The sequence below is a fragment of the Narcine bancroftii genome, chromosome 1 (genome assembly GCF_036971445.1).
Source record: "Narcine bancroftii isolate sNarBan1 chromosome 1, sNarBan1.hap1, whole genome shotgun sequence".
In the NCBI taxonomy this organism is placed as follows: Eukaryota; Metazoa; Chordata; class Chondrichthyes; order Torpediniformes; family Narcinidae; genus Narcine; species Narcine bancroftii.
In genome coordinates, this window is record NC_091469.1 from 470,165,481 (window position 1) to 470,184,621 (window position 19,141).

At 45.2% G+C, this 19,141-nt stretch overlaps 2 protein-coding genes across 2 annotated transcripts in view; one reads left to right on the forward strand and one right to left on the reverse strand.

The window, feature by feature from the left end:
• Positions 1–19,141, forward strand: part of ptprn2 (protein tyrosine phosphatase receptor type N2) — a 1,138,884-nt gene that overhangs the window by 966,939 nt on the left and 152,804 nt on the right. The window lies entirely within an intron of this gene.
• On the reverse strand, positions 6,795–8,410 carry LOC138751867 (protein SET). The gene has a single exon (XM_069914733.1). It carries the CDS (start codon positions 8,395–8,397, stop codon positions 7,585–7,587), a length of 813 nt encoding a protein of 270 aa, XP_069770834.1. The 5' UTR covers positions 8,398–8,410; the 3' UTR covers positions 6,795–7,584.

The following is a 19,141-nucleotide window of genomic DNA, read 5'->3' on the forward strand; positions in this document are numbered from 1 at the left end:
GACATCAGACTCGAGGACTCGCAATGCTCCCATTGTCTCGGGGCTCTCAACCCCGCGTGAGCCTGCACCTCCATGACGCAGTTCGCTTGCAGATCGGCGCATCCTGCTACATGACCTCCCCTCCAGAATTGGTGTCAGGAGGTGATGAGTCCAATCGTTGTATAAAGTTCTTTCATTTAGGCAGGCAACCTCTCTGCTGTGGGAATGCTACCAGTACCTGTGCTCCCTTGGGACATAGGAGGCAGTTAGACCATGGAGTAAGGTTGGGATAGGCCCCAGGGTGCTGACTTTCTCCCAAAGTCGCATCAGGAGAGCTGTGGGCAGTTCTTTTGCCCAGTGTCTCCTTCCTTCCGGATTTACCCCTTCAACCACCCGGCACCGTAAGCGGGACTCCATACACGAAATTGGCGGAGGACGGGTCCAGATCTTTTTTCGATGCTGTGTGGATTCGGCACCTATGACAATTCATCAATCCAATTGAGGCCAATGAGTTGAACCATTAGGGTAGTTTTCAGTTGGCGGTGAAATCTCTCGATGAGGCTTTGGACTGTGAGTGGTAGGCCATGGTGCGATGTAATTGGGTACCAAGGACCTGGGATAGCACTGACCACAGTATTAAGGTGAACTGTGCCCCCCCCCCCCATGTCTGAAGTTATGTCCGATGGCAGCCTGAAATGGGCTATCCAATTAGCAATGAGGGCCCTGGTGCAGGACGTCGTGGATGTGACTGAGAGGAGATTAGCAGATGTCCAACGATGTCGACGTCCAAGTGGTGGAAACACCTGTCAGTCAGGGGAAATGACTGAAGCAGAGCTTTGACATACCTCTGAATCTTGGAGGTCTGGCAGGGTATGCAAGTTCTGGCCCAGTGGCCGACCTGTTTACGCAGGCCATGCCACGCAACTCGTCAGCGACCAGGTGTGTCGTAGCACATATGGATGGGTGCACTAAATCATGAATGGCAACAAACACACGATGCCTCCAAACCATCAGTACGATGGGTCTTGGCTGTCTGGTGCATATGTCACAAAGAAGCATAGCCCCGGAAGGTCCAAACCTTAAGTCCACCAGTTTGAGCCCCGAAATGGTGGTATGGAAGGGGGAGTATCTCGGCATCCTGTAGCTGTGCTGCTGCCAGAACAGTGTAGTCGATCCAAGAGCCAAAGAGCTGATTGATTGAATGGACATATGGGAGAGTGCATCTGCCATGAGATTGCCCTTGTCTACAATATGCCTGATAGTAGTGGTGTATTCCAAGATGTAGGAGAGATGCTTCTGTTGTCTTACGAACCACGGATTCGACCTCTTAGCAAAGGCGATTATCAGGGGTTGTGGTCCATGAACACGATGAAATCCTTTCCTTCCAGGAAGTACAGGAAATGACAGACGGCAAGGTAAAGGGCCAAGAGTTTTCGGTTGAACGCATTGTATTTCTCCTTTGATGACCTCAACTGCTGACTGAAAAAGGCAAGTGGCTTCCAACTCCCGTTGACCAGCTCCTCCAGAATACTTCCTACAGCCATGTTTGACGCCTCGACCGTGAGGGCCGTGGGCATGTTGCCTCATGGGTGTGCTAGCATTAGCCAACTCCTCTTTTGTTTTATGAAAAGCTGCAGTCGCCTTCTCGTTTCACTCCAGGTCCGTGGGGCTGGCCGGAAAATAGTTTGACGTGCAGCTGTATTATCCTGGCTGCCGCTGGTAGAAAGCAGTGGTAGCAATTTACCATGCCTACAAATTCCTGCTGCTCTTTAACTGTGGAAGGCCTGGGCGAACCTTCATAGGAAGGAAGCAGCACTGCCCCATGCTGGTCAGTGCGGCGTCCGAGGAAATCAATGGTAGTAAACCCAAACTGGAATTTGGCAGGATTGACTGGCAGACCTGGTGCAGGTGCGTGCTGCACTTCTGATCGATGAAGACGAAGTCCAAGCTGCATTCTTTAACACAAAAGGCATACGCAGGAACTTGAACAGCCCAAAAGGAGTGATGAGCGCCATTTTTGGGACGTCATTGGGGTGCACTGGGATCTAATGGTATCCCCTAACCAGATCGATTTTTGACAAGATCTTCGCGCCGTGAAGATTGGCGGTGAAATCCTGGATAAGAGGAACTGGGTATCTGTCCGCCATCGTGATGTTGTTGAGCCATCGATAATCACCACAAAGTCTCCAGCCACCGGATGCCTTGAGTGTCGTACTATCCCCATTTCCTCCATCTTGCAGAACTCCTCCTTGGCAAGCTGCAGCTTGTCAGGAGGCAGCCTGCAGGCCCGGGCGTGTGCAAGTGGTCCCTCTGTGGAGATGTGGTGCTGGATGCCATGCTTTGGCATGGCTGAGGAGAATTGGTGGGGGGGTGACTATGCTTCAAAACTCTGCTAAGATCTTGACATAAGCATTGTGAGAGAAAGTCACCGAGTCGAGGTGAGGTGCCAGTAGATTGACTTGGCATAAGGTGAGTGGTTGCAAGGTCTTAGAGTTCACTAAGAGGTGCCCTTTCAGGTCCACGAGGAGGCATTGAGCTCAGAGGAAATCTGCGCCCAGCAGGGGTTGCGATACGTCTGTCAATGTGAAGGTCCGTTTAAACTAGCAGGGTCCGAATTCCGTAGGAATTCCTCTGCACTCTGTATGTTCGGATATTGCTGCCATTAGCCGCAGAGAGGCAAGGCCCAGTTGTTTCTTCTCTGAGCTGTCCCCAGCTGTGTTAGACTATCCCTCTGGCACTGGAACAGTATGAGCACCCTGGTGTGACACCTGGTCAATAAGTAAGCACCAAAAAAAATCTAATCACATGGTAAAATTTGGTGAGTAATAAAGCACCATGTGCAGAAGTATCCTTCGTATGTATTTACAGACATCGTTAATCACTCTCTACAATTGGTCGAAGTTCGCACTTGTTTCATCATACCAGTACTGAAGAAAAATATAATAATGATCCTAATGTATGTTGACCTCTGGATCTGACATACACCATCATGAAATGCTTGAAGAGGCTGGGTCACGACTCACATCAACTCTACCCTACTATACACCACCGACCCACTTTGCCTATTGTCCAAACAGATCCACAGCAGATGCCATCTCCCCATTTCTCCACTCAGCCCTATAACACCTGGTTGAGAAGGGCATGTTATGTTTTAGACTACTGTTCATAGACCACAGTCCCACCTTCAATATCAGAGTACTGAGCAAATGCATTCCCAAACTTTAAGATCTAGGCCTCAGCATCTTCCTCTGCAATTGGATCCTTGACTTCCGGTCTAATGGACTGCAGTCAATGAAGATGAGCAACAACATCTCGTCGTTGTTCACGAGGGAAAGGGATATTGAATTGAATAGGATGTGAAGCAAAAGGGTTAATTATAGAAAAGATAGGGATTAGTAAAGAGGAAATTTTACAACTTCTGAAGCATATAAAGGTAGAGAAGTCTCCTGATCCTGATGGGACTTTTCCCAGGCCCTTAAGGGAGGTCAGGGAGGAAATAGCGGAGGCTCTGACAGTGATTTTTCAATGGTCACTGGAGGAGGGTGTGGTGCCGCGGGATTGGTGGTATGCAAATGTGATTCTGTTGTTTAAAAAGGGCGCAAGGTGTAGGCCAAGCAATTATCAGTCAGTAAGTTTGACATGAGTGGTGGGGAAACAAATGGAAGGAATTCTTAAGGATAATATATATAAATATCTGGAAAGGCAGGGATTGATCAGGGTCACCCAATATGGGTTTGTGAGGGGAAAGTCATGTTTGATGGATCTTGTTGAATTTTTTGAAGAGGTGACCAGAAAGGTTGATGAAGGTAGAGCAGTTTGTGTGGTCAATTTGGATTTTAGTAAGGTTTTCGATAAGGTTCCACATGAAAGGTTAGTGAGGAAGGTTCAGTCTCTAGGGATTAATATAGAGATAGTCAGATGGGTTCAATGGTGGCTGGAAGATGGGCACTAGAGAGTCATGGTGGACAGCTGTCTGTCAAGATGGAGGCCGGTGATGAGCGGTGTGCCTCAGGGATCAGTGTTTGGTCCTTTGTTGTTCGTCATTTATATTAATGATTTGGATGTCGGGGTGATAAATTGGGTGAGTAAATATGTGAACAATACAAAGATAGGGGGAGTTGTGGATAGTGAGGAGGGTTTTCATGGACTACAGGAGGATTTGGACTGTTGGAAAGGTGGACTGAAAGGTGGCAATGGAGTTTAATGTAGATAAGTGTGAGGTGCTTCATTTTGGGAAAAATAACCAAAATAGGATGTATGCAGTGAAGGGGAGGGCATTGAGGAATGTAGAGGGATCTTGGAATAATGGTTCAGCATTCCTTGAAGGTGGATTCCCATGTAGATAGGGTGGTGAAGAAGGCTTTTGGTATGCTGGCCTTTATATATCATAGCATAGAATATAGGAGCTTGGGGGTGATGTTGAGACTGTTTAAGGCATTGGTGAGGCCAAGCTTGGAGTATTGGTCTCCAAATTATAGAAAGGATATAAATAAGGTAGAGAGGGAGCAAAGAAGGTTTATAAAAATGTTGCTTGGATTGCAATATCTTGAATACAGAGAAAGATTGAGTAGACTGTGGCTCTATTCATTGGAATGTAGAAGGTTGAGAGAGGATTTGATAGAGTTATTTAAAATTATGAAGGGAATAGAGTAGATGTGAATAGGCTCTTTCCCCTGAGGGTAGAGGAAATTGGAACAAGGGGTCATAAGTTAAGGGTTAGGGGGCAAAACTTTAGGAGTAATATAAGAGGATGCTTCTTCACTCAGAGAGTGGTGGCTGAGTGGGATGATCTTCTGGAAGAGGTCGATGTGGCAGGGTCAATTCTATCATTTAAGAGGAGGATAGATGAGTACATGGATGTGAGGGGGTTGGAGGGTTATGAGCAAGGAAGTGGGTAGGTGGAACTAGTGGAGTTTCAGGTAAATCGGTGTGGACTAGAAGGGCCGACATGGCCTGTTTCCGTACAGTAAATTGTTATATGGTTATATATTAGCAGCTCCTCCATGATTACACCCAACACTGGCATTCATCAAGGAGGTATACTCAGTCCTTTAATATACTCCCTCTACATCCATCACTATACTGCTAAATACTGTTCCAACTCAATCTCCAAATTTACTGACAACACCACAGACATGGGCTAGGTATCAAATAGCGATAAGACGGAATACACAAAATATACGATCTTTGGCACCCAAGGTGGCGGTGCCTATGATCGGCAGCCGCCACGAGGGGTTGCAGGTTTCAGGTGAGCGGAGGACTGGCGAAGGGCATCAGAAAAAGGGGCGGTGACCATGGCAGCATTCTGCGGCTGAAAGACCCACACATGAAGCGGGTTGCTGGCGACTCAAGGCGAGGAACCTACGGAGGCTGCTGGAAACTGCTGTCGGGAGAGTTGCGCCAGGCTGCAGACTGCTGGAGACAAGCTTGAAACAGGCTGAAGCGGTATCAGGCAGCGGAACCAGCAGGCGAGGGGGTGCCGAAGGGTTCCTGACTGGGTCAGAGATTCGGATCCAGAGCTCGTGTTGCCAATGGCCTGGAGTTGGCTCTGGGTGGCTGCAGAAGCGCTGGAGGTGAATTCACGGACACTTGGTGACTCTGTGGTGGGGGGGGGGGGGGGGAGGAACTCTCTTTTGCTTCTATTTTTCTGACCGTAAGAGGCGCTTCAGGCAATTTCTTCTGATGGCAAATCTGTCTGCCTTACAGCAGGAAAAAGCAATTTCATGTAATAGGACACTGTTTTATTATAATTTCAATAAATGAAATTTTGAAGTAGAATTGAGAGTCTTGTCATTTAGTGATGATCCAAACCTCTGTCAATGACAAGTTGAAAGAGATGATCACTGGCTTCGGAGAGGAGGAGGAGTTCACACCCCCTGACCACATTAATGGTGCTGAAACCAAAAGAGTACATAGCTTCGAGTACTCAGGAACAAAAAAAATCTCCAATAAGCTGATGTAGGAGAAGAAAAAATTCACAACAGCACATCAACACCTATCTCGAAAGACTAAGGAAGTTCAGCACGCCCCCCCCCCCCCCCCCTTGTTCTTCAACTTCTGCAAGTGCCCCATCAAAGACAGACTTTTGGATGCCTCACAGTGTTGGATGAGGGCTGCTTTGCTCAAGATTGGAAGAAGACACAGAAGGGAGTGAATGAAGCTGAGACCATAACGCAAACTTCTCTTCCCTCTATGGACTCCATCTGCATTGCCCACTACCTCGAAAAAGCAGCCAACAAACTGAAAGACCCATCACATCCTGAGCACACACTCTTCTCCCTCCTCCCGTTGGGTAGAATGCTTAAGAATGTGAAAGGCTGCATCAACAGGCTTAAAGAGAGTTTCTTCCCTGCAGCCATCAGGTTCCTGAATGAACGCCGTAACAAGGCTGCCATGCTGCTTGCCCTTGCTTGATGCTATTTCATCTGCTTTTTCACTGTATAATCATACAGTCTATAAATCGTGTTCTTCACACAGCTGTATAAAATGTTAGAGATAACCTGTTGGATGGTTTGTAGAAGAACTTTCCTCACTGTACCAGGTATTCTGTGACAATAAACATAAACTTAGCAATAAATAAAGTTATATGGGTATTCAAAAGCCTCTACTCAAACAAATGTAAGTGTGCGCATGCATTCAGACACAAATGTTACAATACAGGGACACATGAAGTATCTGCTTATTTACAGAAATATCCAGATGTAAGTGTCCACTCATCTATACTCAAACATTTACACTTGTGTGCAGAAGTATCCATGAGTACATACAAAAGCACTTGATCTTCCCTCTGTCATCCCATCATTTAGTTTGTTTTTTTTTTGTGTACACATTTAGTTTTATTGTAACAAAGCAACTTGTACACTTTTAACGTTTAAAACTGAGCAATTTTCCTTTCCAGTGAAACAAAAAAATTACATTAGAGAATGTAGATTTCAATAAGATTCTACAGGTTGTCACCTTCTGTTGTGGGGCTCAAATCAATTAATATTTAAAAGTGTTGGCTTTGGTTGCACGGGATGTTGTAAAAATATACAATGCATCAACATGCTAAGTACAGCCACATCCTCAAAATATCCAACAAACCCACCCATTAGAACCCATCCGTCTGCATCTACCCCAGATGCCTCAATCATACCCCAATTTGTTACAAGAGAGAAGGAAACAAGGATTTGATGGTAACTGCTATTTGTCCACATCACATGGAAACACAGTGTAATCTCTGGGCCAAACAGGTAGGAAAAAAGCCTATTCAAAATCATCTATGGTCACAGCACAAAGATAGAGAAGTTCTGGGCTTCCAGCAGAGGGAATTTGTGGTTGTGTTGGTGGTGGTAAGGTTAAAATTAAAAGTAAAAAAAAAATACAAATCACATTACTATGGAGTTCTGTGTGCTGATCAACTGGTAGAACAATTCTTATCAGTTCATGGAAAATGGCAGAAAGAGATTGCCACTGTAGTTTGCGCACGTAACTCATCCCAATTTTGTATAATGGTTTAAGGACCTCAGGAGAACAAGGAAACTGAGCACAAAAAGACAGCAACTTGCTCCCAGGGACTAAAAAGAAAAAAAGTAGGGGGAAGAGATGATGTCAACAGCAAACAGATCAGTCATCTTCACCTTCCTCCTCCTCTGCTTCTTCCCCTTCTTCCTCCTCCTCTTCATCTTCTTCTTCATCCTCATCTCCTTCTTCATCAATGTCTTCCAAACCTTCCTCCTCTTCCTCATCTTCATCTTCATCTTCCCCATCCCCTTCTTCATCTTCCATGTCTGGAACTAAATAGTACTGCAAAGGGTTCGGCCAGATGTCATCCTTGATAACCTCTCCCAGTTCATCTGCACCTGCATCCGAGTGATCAGTAAACCAGGTGAAAAAACTTTCTGGCTCTTCATGTTGTCGCTTCCTGCCCACTTTGGTTTGTGATTGGCTGGAGCGCTTTGTCAGGTCCTTTCCTGGCTTCCATTTGATTTCTGTTGATTTTGATGATGGATCTCCATTTTCATTCAGATGAAACTCTTTGGACAGAACTTTATTATCAAAGTATGGGTTTTCATCAAAATAAAAATCTATTCTATAACCTGATTTGATATCTTCAAATTCTGTCACTTCCACTCTTGTCAGATAATGCAGTGCCTCTTCATCCTCTTCTCCCAGAAGTGCAGATACTTGTGGATGGTTGACAAACGTAGTCACCCAAAAATTGGGGATTTTGGCAATGAGTTCTGACCGCTTCTGGAAGTATGGCTGGCGTAGCTTGTTGTATTTTTGCTCTACTTTCAAAATTTCCTCACTTGCCTGTTCATTCAGTCTGTCTATTTCATTTTGTACTTCATCAATGTGTTCAATGGCTTCCTGTTGCTCTTTTTCTCCGGCCGATGAGCAGGCCGCGCCAGCTCCGTTCCTCTTCCCTGGTATCATGGCGGCCGCCTTACACAATCCATCATGTTGAGGAGGTGATGAAGATAATACATTAGGGAATGGCAGTGGAAGTTGTCTGCAAGGACTATCAGTAAGGGATTTGACATGGTAGGCTTATTCAGAAGATAAACATGCTTGGGATCTGTGGTAAAATGGATTGGAATTCACGCCCATAGAAGACGGAGGGAGGTGGTGTAAGGCTTTTATATTGGCTGGAGGTCGCCTTACACAATCCATCATTTAGTTTGTTGAGGAGGTGATGAAGATAATACATTAGGGAATGGCAGTGGAAGTTGTCTGCAAGGACCATCAGTAAGGGATTTGACATGGTAGGCTTATTCAGAAGATAAACATGCTTGGGATCTATGGTAAAATGGATTGGAATTCACGCCCATAGAAGACGGAGGGAGGTGGTGTAAGGCTTTTATATTGGCTGGAGGTCCATGATAAGCGGTGTTGTACTTTGGAAGATCAAATGTAAGGGGGAAGCATACAGTTAATAGCAGGATTCTTCAAAGTATTGATGTACAGAGGGGCCTGGGTGTCCAGGTTTTCAGCTTCCTGAAGATGGCAAGTTGAGAGGGAGGTAAAGAGGTCATGTGATATATTTGCCTTTATTGGACAGGACATTAAGGATATGAGAAAGGAAGTTATGTGGCAGCTATATAAAAAAACCTTTGGTTAGGCCTCACCTGGAATATTGTGTGCAATTCTGGTCGCCCATTGCAGGAAGAATTCAACGACTTCAGGCAACTTGCTCACTCCATCTTTATTAAGAACTGGCAAGTTCTGGTGTAGATTGTCGATCCATAACATTGGCTTGTAGCCGCACGCTACTCGAAAGAAAGACACACACGCAAGTGCAGTCAGGTTAAGTTCTGTATTTTATTGGGGGCTCATGGACGACTTTTATACCTCCCACGTCCTCACTGTTTCCCCCTTTTTACTGATGCAATGACCTGCATAGCAAAAGAGGGTTTCCCGCGCGCAGGTACCCTCTTGCCTGACAATCCCTTCTTCCCTATACGCTGTCCCTGTCTGTATGGCTGTGCAATGGGGCCAGTGCCATTTTGGGGTCACTGGCCCTTAAGCTGTCCTTGCCGTTCGTCCACTGGTTCGCCTGCCAGAGCCAGTGCCACTGCGCGGTCTGCTGGCTTTTAGTTGTGTTCACCACCTGGAGTGCTGGTTTGATCGCTGCAGTGGCAGGCCGCCACAGGCTCAGATTTACCTGCTCCACAAGCACTGCCTAACTTGCTGGGCATTTCCTACCGCACTGCATTTCACAGTTTTACATTGCTCAATTTTAATGTTTATGTATTTGTACACACATGTGCACACACATGTGCACACACACACACAAAGATCCACACTCACACACACACACACACACACACTCAAAGATCCACACTCAAACACACACACACACACACAAAGATCCACACTCAAGCACACACACACACACACACACACACACACACACACACACACACACACACACACACACACACACACAAAGATCCACACTCAAACACACACACACATACACACATATAGATCCACACACACACACACACACACACACACACACACACACACACACACACACACACACACACACACTTGGAAAGAAACATGTTTGTTTCTCTTTTCACATATTTGGCCTTATCTGCTGTGTATTTGTGACATTTTCTGTTTTTCTATTCCCGTAGAAGCTCATGTCTTACCCGATCAGATATCATCCCTTTATACAACCTCTGCAATTTAAAATGATTTCATTTTCTCTATTTCCTAATTCTAACAAAGATTCCTTGACCTGCAACATGTTTATCGTTCTCTGACCAGCTGAATTGTTTTCTGAATTTTGTTTTAATTTTTGTGTCTGTTCACAGCAAAAGTATCCACTTGAATAAATGTAACCAGAAGTCAGTCAACATGAGACTTATGGTGCAATCTTCCTCATGCAGAATTATTCAAGCGAAAACCAACAAACCCAGCCTTTTAGACCATGTCTTCTTCCTGTTCCCTTTAATTTTGCTCTTGTGACATTGTTTTGGCTTCTGGTTCATTGCTCCAACTGTATGGTCAGAGCCAAGCTCATGGTGCACTATGAGTGGTACTCCACAAAATGCTGTCATAATTGAAGGGAAAACACAAGACCTTTAATCCAGAAAATTCTGGAAAAGTAGATTGTTAACTTTACACATTGTTTTTAAAAAATCTGATTAAATTTCCTTTTTTTAAAAAAAATACAGCTATTCTAGTACACTGCCATCATACAGTATTGTTAAATTTATAATGTTCTGTCACTAATTAGTTTTGACTTTAATACATATTTGTGATTGTTCATTTTTATTTTAATGATGTTTTGTTATTAAACTATCTCTTGGAACCTTCCACTGTGATTAAAATTTCAACTTTATTTGTGCCTCTAATTTTGTTTCAGGCAATGTCATTAAAGTTTTCTAAAATTAGTTCCCATTAGCCATGCGCTGTCAGGTTCCTTGAAAGTGATTATATTCTTGTCACAGCAGCTCCTCCCACTCAGGTTAAAATTTGCATTCCACCTGAATGACATTATTGGAGGCAAATCCGCACATTTCAACAGGATCCCATCTCCTTTGGTCGGAGGTTGTCGCCTCCTCAATTTAATATTCCAACTGGTCAGACTGGGTGGCATGGTAAGTGTAGCAGTTAGCGAACCCCACTACAGCATCAGTGACTCGGGTTCAAACCTGGCCCCATTTGCAAGGAGTTTGCATGTTCTCCCCATGACCTGCGTGGGTTTTCTGCGGGTGCTCCGGTTTCCTCCGACCCTCCGAAAATGTACGAGGTTGGTAGGTTAATTGGGTGAAATTAGGCTGCACAGGTTTGTTGAGCCAGAAGGATGTTCAACTGTGGTGTTTCATTAAAATTACAATAAATTCAAAACTATGGCTGAATAAAAGTGTGTACACCTTGTGGGGAAATTAATTGAGCTCAGTAATGATCTTAACTCCAGATGTGCCTGTCATTCTTTTGCATTAATAGGCCAGAGGGGGAGAGGACCTTTATGGATGTCTGACTGACTCTGCAAAAGAGAATAAAAATGGCTTCAACCTCTCCAGTGATGTGCATGTGACCCTTGAAACTAGAGAAGAGTCAGTCAGCCCGGAGTGGGAAAAAATAGTGATTCCCACTCTCAGTGCAACAAATTTGCCATTAGTACTGAATCTATGAAGTATTTTTGAACTGACATCCTGAGACCTTACTCTTTAATAGGATGTGAATAGAGAAAGCTCATTAGGAGTCATCATCTGCTCATTAACTGGAGTTCAGAGATCAGGAATGGTTTCGTGGTTTTCTTTTGTCTGTTTCTCATAGATGGTGGGGATGAAGACAGATGATGGAGCACCTCTGTGCTCATGATAGGATGAATGGCCTTTTCAACACCCTTCACTTCAATTCATCAGCCACTGTGTTCCTAAACTCAGTCACCATGACAAAAGGCTGTGGATGGACTTTAATGTTTAGGTTCAAGATCTTGTGACATTTACCAATAAATAGAATCAAAATTAGATCTGTTGAAGTTCAAGGACCAATATGTTTTACCAGTATGTCACCAAAAAAGGCACTCTGTTTAAATTTTTCATATTCATACAATTTAAAAATAGAGAATGTATAGCAGTTCTGAAAATAATATTGTTGAATTTTTTTTGTGAACGGGGACCTACTCCCCCCAGTTTCATCATCTTCTTATCCAGGTGATCACCAGCAATTTGGCCATGTGCTACTTCTCGTTTAACTCCTGACTGTATTGTTCTGTTGAGAGGACCCAAGCAGCTTGATACCACTTACAAATACAATCTTCAGGACCTGTCACAGACGCCTGCTTAGAACTCCATCACAGGTCATGCTTCTCTCTGTTTCTCCAGCTGATATCAAGGAAATCAAAAGATCTGCATTACTATACACACAAGGTTTTCCACGAGGCTCCACAATACTCAGTGACTTTGAAATGTGGTCTCTGTTGCCACCACAATTGTTCCACGGCAGATCCAATCTCACTGGCTCTCAACCCAGCCGTGGATCACTTGGACAACAGTAACATGTTCATCAGGCTGCTTTTCATCAATTATAGCTCAGCTTTCAACACCATCATCCCCTCAGCACTAGCCAATACACTTCACACCTCCCTTTTTCTGCAACTGGATCCTCAACTGCCTCATGAGGAATCAGAGAGGCTGCAGAGACACTTAAATATATGATGAGAATGGGCAATTATGACTGAAATTTTGAGTTGCGGGCCTAAAGGACCGCTCTCTAGATCATGCCATTGTCCTTTTTCACCTGCCCGTTCTTGCGGGGGTTATACCCTGTTATTTTACTCATGGCTATGCCCTTGGAAAGGAAATATTGCCTTAACTCCTCACTAATGAATGAGGACCCCCCACATCACTGTGAACATAACTTGGGTATCTGAACAGGGTGAAGATGTTGTGGAGGGCTTTAATGACCATAGATGTGGTCATGTCGGGGCAGGGGATGGCGAATGGGAAATGTGAGTACTCGTCCACGATATTCAGGAAGTACACATTCCAATTCGTGGACTGGAGGGGCCACTTAAGATCCACAGTGGGATGTTCAAAGGGGCAAGTGGCTCTCTCCGGTCGGTAAAAATCCGGCTTGCATTCTCTGTAGAGCGAGCAATTGTGAGTCAGCTCCCTGACCTCCTCTACTGAATAGGGGAGATTACGGGCCCTCACAAAATGGTAGAACCTTGTGACCCCAGGATGGCAGAGGCTATTGTGGAGGGCTTAGAGGTGATCTACTTATGCAGGTTCCCCTGGACAGGACATCAGGTGGCTCATTGAGCTTGCCCGGTTAATACAAGATCTCATAATTATAAGTGGACAACTCAATTCTCCACCTCATGATCTTGTCATTTTTTTTTCTCCCGCTGTTTATTATTAAACGTAAAAGTGATGGCTCTCTGGTCAGTCAGCAGGGTGAATGGTCTGCCAGCCAAATAGTGCTTCCAGTGGTGCGCGGGCTCCACTATAGCCTGCATTTGCTTCTCAATGGTGGAGTGTCTGAGCTTGAGGCCCTGCTTGCTTGTTTCAGCATGGCAGCTAGGGCAAAGTTGGAGACATTGCTCTCCACTTGGAATAGGACAGATTCATCAATGGCATCCATCACCTCCTTGGCAATCTCGCCTTTAAAGCCTTATGGGTCTCTGCCAACAATGGAAAAGTGGTGGTTTTCACCAGGGGTTGGGCCTTGTCTGCATAATTCGGGATCCACTGGGCATAGTATGAAAATAAACCCAGGCATCTTTTTAAAGCCTTGGGGTTCTGGAGCAGAGGAAGTTCCAGAAGGGGGCAATGACATCAAGCTCCACTACATACCCCAGGATTGCCATCCACTTGGTGCTAAACACACACTTTTTCTGAATGTAAATGAGGTTGAGAGATTTAACAAGGGTCAGAAACCTCTGCAGATTCTCATCATGTTCCTCCTGGCTCTGGCTGCAGATGGTGACATTATCCAAATATGGATAGATAGGTTTTAGTTTATTCTCATCGACAATGCGATCCATCTCCCTTTGAAAGACTGATACCCCGTTCATGAGGCCAAATGGGACCCGCAGGAAGTGATAGAGGTGGCCGTTTGCCTTAAATGCTGTGTAAGGCCAGTCTTTCAGGTGAATCAGAATTTGGTAGCACACTGATTTGAGGGCTATGGTGGAGGGCTAAACTAGGCAATCTCATTCACCGTGTCGGCTATACGGGGGAGAGGGTAGGTGTCTAATTAGATGAACCTGTTGATGGTCTGGCTGTAATCGATGACCATCCAGAACTTCTCCCCACTCTTCACCACCACCACTTGTGCCCTCAGGGGCTGTTTCTGGATTTTATTATGCCCTCCCCCAGCCGTTGCCCCACTGCAGACTTTATGAATTTCCTGTCCCCGAGGCTGTATCGCCTGCTCTTAGTGGCAACTGGTTTGCACTCCCAGGTGAGGTTCTGGAACAGGGGGCGGAGGGACCTGGAGGGTGGCCAAGCTGCAGGTGGGGGACCCTGCGCGGCATCCTGGTATGTGATTGGGCAAGTTCAAGAGGACAGGTGGGCCCACCAGGAATTGGTTATTACTGACCACTGTATCACCACACCCTTAAGCTGGCACTGGAATGACGGATGCACAGAGGTATGGCATCACTAGCAGTTTGAGGTTTTTATATTTTGTGCCCCTCACAGTTAGGATAACGGTGGAACATCCACTGATTTCCATGGAGAGGAGTTTGGAGGCTAGCGCTACTCTGCACTTTGCAGGGGACACTGTCAGGGAATAATATTGGGCTGCGCCTGGGTGTACGAAACTTTAATTGCTCCCATGGTGTGGCCGTTTACCTCAATGTCCATCATCAATTGTCACAACTAGTATGGCCTGCTCTGGTCCAGCACGATGGAGGCCAATGTCAGCTCACTGTTTGAGTCGCTGCTACCGCCAAGATGGCTACCCAGGAGATCACGAAGATGACTGCCCCCATGGATTGCACACAGTGGAGTCTGGAAGAGAATCTGGACGTGACGTCTTCCCATGTCATCGCACTCCTGTTCTGGATGTTCTGTCCTTGGCTACTGGAAATTATGCCGGAAGTGGGTGGTGGTGCGGGTCACGGTTCCCATATATGGGGTGGAAGCCCACAATTAGCCCGTTGCGGATGAGTTCCTGCTGGTAGGTCATTGCGATCACATCCCACCCCCCACAGGCTCGCCCCAGCTCCTGCTTGGCCCTTACAAAATCATCGACAGACTCAACAGGGCCCTGGCATCTGGTGCCCAGTTAATAGCGGGCATAGATGGCATTCATTGGGGCTCCATATTGCTGTCGCAGTAGGGCCATTGCCTCGTCGTACCCTTCACAGTCACAGATTATCTGATACGCCAGTGGCCCACTGCTGTGGAGAGCAGATCATATCTATCGCCATCCACTGTGATCTTGTGGCAGCTCATGTAGGCCTTTAAGCAATGTAGCCACATATCCAACTTGATGGAAGCCTCTAGTTCCTTGGGATTGATTTCCAGCTTCTCCAGTCTAATCACCTAGTCCATGGCAAATAAAATCTTGGTTAATAAATTGTGGCACGATCAATGACCATCCGTAGACACGAAGCAAGTAGTCAAAGGCTTCATTAACCAGAAAATCTCGGCATGCCTCTACGTGCAGTTATGGAGGGAGGAGATTAGGGCTATCAGCTTTTATTAGAGATCTTACAGGGAAGAGCTACAGATACAGAAGACAGGCCAGCCTGACCAGACCAGCAAGGATATGCCTGGAGTACTGCGTTCCACCACAGACATATGTTAACATCCTGCACAGAGGGCATATGGGTGGAGGGCAGGGGCAACAAAACAAGGGCAAGGGACATAGTTTTTTTGGCCTGAAATGGCCAGATCAACATCGACCAAGAGGTGGTGCGAGCTTGCTCAGTGTGACTAAGCCACACCAGCAGAAGGAACTATTACAGCTTCATCTGGTTCCAGACTTACCTTAGTCAAATTGGCAACTGACATTTTCAAGTGGCGATGTCAGCTATACCTAGTGTTGGTTGATTCATACTCAGCGTGGTATGAAATAGACCTTTTACATGATGCTAATTCCACACAGTCATCACCAAGTTGAAAAGGCATTTCTCAGTGCATGGAGCACCACACACCCTGTTATCAAATAACGGCAGACAGCTTATGAGCCAAAGTTTTAAGGACTTCGTAGTAGAGTTGGACTTCACTCACATCACCAGCACCCTGGAATATCCACAGTCTAATGGGTTGGCTGAGAAAGCTGTAAGAAGTGAGAAACAGATCATGAAAAAGTTCTCCAGGAAGAAAACAAACGTTTCCTCAGTCTGTTTAACCTGAGGAACATCCTCGTGAGACCATGTTTGGGTCTTTGGCACAGATACGGTTGTTGAGACACAGACACGCATGACTTTACCTGTGGCAAGGAAGCTTCTGGAGCCCCAAATGAGAAATCCACAGGAGTGCCACGACAAGGCGAGTCAACCGCTCGAGCCTTTGACCGAGGGACAGATCATTAGAATGCAAACTCCACAGGGCTCTGATCAGTCTGGAGTGGTAGAAGAAAGCTGCCAGGAGCCGAGATCATACCTGGTCTGACCGGAATGAGGAAGTGTACAGGAGAAACTGATAACATATCCTTCCTGTAAGGGAGCCGGTCCCAGTTCAACTCAATCCTGATGAGACTGTGAACCAGAACACGGGACTTGAGCCTGAAGGTGATGGTGCTCCCTCAGTAGCCACACCTGAGATAATGTACAGTGCACATTCTCAGGTTGAGGTACCACAAGCCTCTAATTCCACAGAGGGCAATTGCAGGACACGCTCCGGGCGCATCTGTAAACCGAACCCCAAGTACAAAGACTGATCCATGTCGGTGGTGTTGTTGTACGATGTTAGCTTGCAAACTGTGCTTTGCAGCCACCGTACTCATGGTAGCGGTCTGCGCATGCGCGAGCTCCAGATTAGCGGGCTGGAGTTCAACGGAGTCCAGAAGCGGTACAGCTACCATGTACAGAGCTTCCTCTTACCTGTAAATAGTAGTAAATAGTTATTGTTATAACCTCTCCTCTCGAGTTGTTTCGTTACTACCACATCGACAAACGGTAAAAACTGCTAAAGAAACTAGTTCAGTTAGGATGTGAGAAAAAGAATGTACTGATCAAATTTAGAGATAATAATATCATTGATGTGTTTGATTTGCAAATGAGCTGAAGCAGGACAGAATTGGCCAGTGTTGTATTGCAAGAAATGTGATGACAACTTAATTGTGTCAGTATGGCACGGTTCATGTAGAGGTCAGCCCAACACTATTACAGCACTAGAAATTCGGGCTTGAATCTGGCACGGTCTAATGAGTTTATACGTTCTCTCTGTGACTACATGGGTTTTCTCCAGATACTCCAGTTTCCTTCCACATTCTAAAGGCATAAGGGGTGAGATGGGTTTATTTTGGTGGCACGGGCTCGTGGGGCAGAAGGGCCTGTTACCAGGCTGAATCTTTAAAGTAAAAAAAAATATTAGCTTGTGGTTCGGCACTGAGGGGCATTTGCCTCTGGTAGGTTTCCTCTTCTTCTCTCCTAAGTTATTGGTTTATTATCTGGCCACCACTCTTATTTGGCTTTTGTTGCCTTTTGTCTGCTTCTGCTTGTCATTGTTCATCCCAAAGTTGATGGCAAAAATTTATATTCCCAAAAATATGGACAGAATAAGGGTTATAATTATCGGCATTGTGTGAACAGGTACTGACCTACTGTGTGGGTTTAATAATAAATGTAAGGGCATGTAGTTGTGGGATGCTCATTTGAAACATGCTGTCAAAATGTGACTTCTAGTTTTCCTTTAATGCATTTTCAAGATGTTAATAAGATTTAAAAGAGTACAGAGAAGTCTTACTGGGATGTAGCCCAGCCTTCAGGAACTGAGCAACAGGGAAAGGTTAAACAGGTTAGGACTTTTTTCCATGGAGTGTAGAAGAATGAGGGGAGATTTGATAGAGGTATTTAAAATTATGAGTGGTATGGACAGAGTAAATATCGGTAGGTTTTTTTTCCCATTGAGGGCAAGTGAGATACAAACCAGAGAACATGGTTAAGAGTTAAAGGGGGGACATTAAGGGGATCTGCATGCAGAGAGTGGTGGGAGTGTGAAAGGAACTGCCAGGTGGAGTGGTGAATGTGGGCTCAATATTAACATTGAAGAAGAATTTGGTCAGGTATGTGGATGGGAGAAGTATGGAGGGCTATGAGTGAGTGCAGGTCAGTGGGGCTAGGCAGAAAAATCGTTTGATACAAACTAGAAGGGGCCTGCTTCTGTGCTCTAATCTTCAATGTTTTTATAGCTAACACAATGAATGGCATGGTCAGTAGAGCAGTTCGTGAAATGCTTTTAAGCTCCAGCAACCCAAGTTTGAATCTGCTGCTTGTTCTCTCCATGTCCATGTGGAGTTTCCTTGGGTGCTGCCAATTCCTACCACATCCAAAAGATGTACAGGGTTAGTAGGTTAATTGGTTACCTTGGTGTCTTTGGGCATTTTACCGGGCTATTTCTCTAAAAAAAATGCATTGCTTTGAAATTTTAAGAGGGGGATTTGCTCTCTGAAATATTAAAAAGTGGGCAAAGTTGTGTTGTATGAATACATCAGATATTTATTGACTAAATTAAAATATAAACAGAAAATATTGAAATACTGTACTGAAAATGCTGAGCAGGTCCTTTCCGTTGATATTCGCTCTCTTTCTCTCTCCACATAAGCTTCCTGATCCATCAAGCATACCCAATATTTTCTGGGGTTTTTTTTATATTAATTCAAGGGATGTGAGGGCTTCATAGGCTGAGCTCACATTTAATTGTATATTTCCAACTTGCCCTGAAAAGAATGTGGTGAACTCCCTTCATGAACCTCTAAAGTCATTGAGGGGCAGGTATACCCACAATGCTTAGGTTTATTTGTCACAAAATAACAAGTAGGTTGAGAGGTTCTTCTGTAAACAGACTAGCAGGCTATCTTTAAAATTTCATACATCCACGCAAAGAGCAGCATTTACAGAGTATAGGATGACCATGAAAGGGAAGATCCTTTAGCACCAAGCAAAGGGCTTCAGCTAGTAGCCTGATGGCTGTGGGAAAGAAATAGCCTTTTAGCCTGTTGCTGCACGCCTTCACACTCTTGCGTCTTCTCCCAGTGG

Coding starts and splice junctions, on each gene's coding strand:
- LOC138751867 (XM_069914733.1), bottom strand. CDS start 8,397: ATGATACCAGGGAAGAGGAACGGAGCTGGCGCGGCCTGCTCATCGGCC.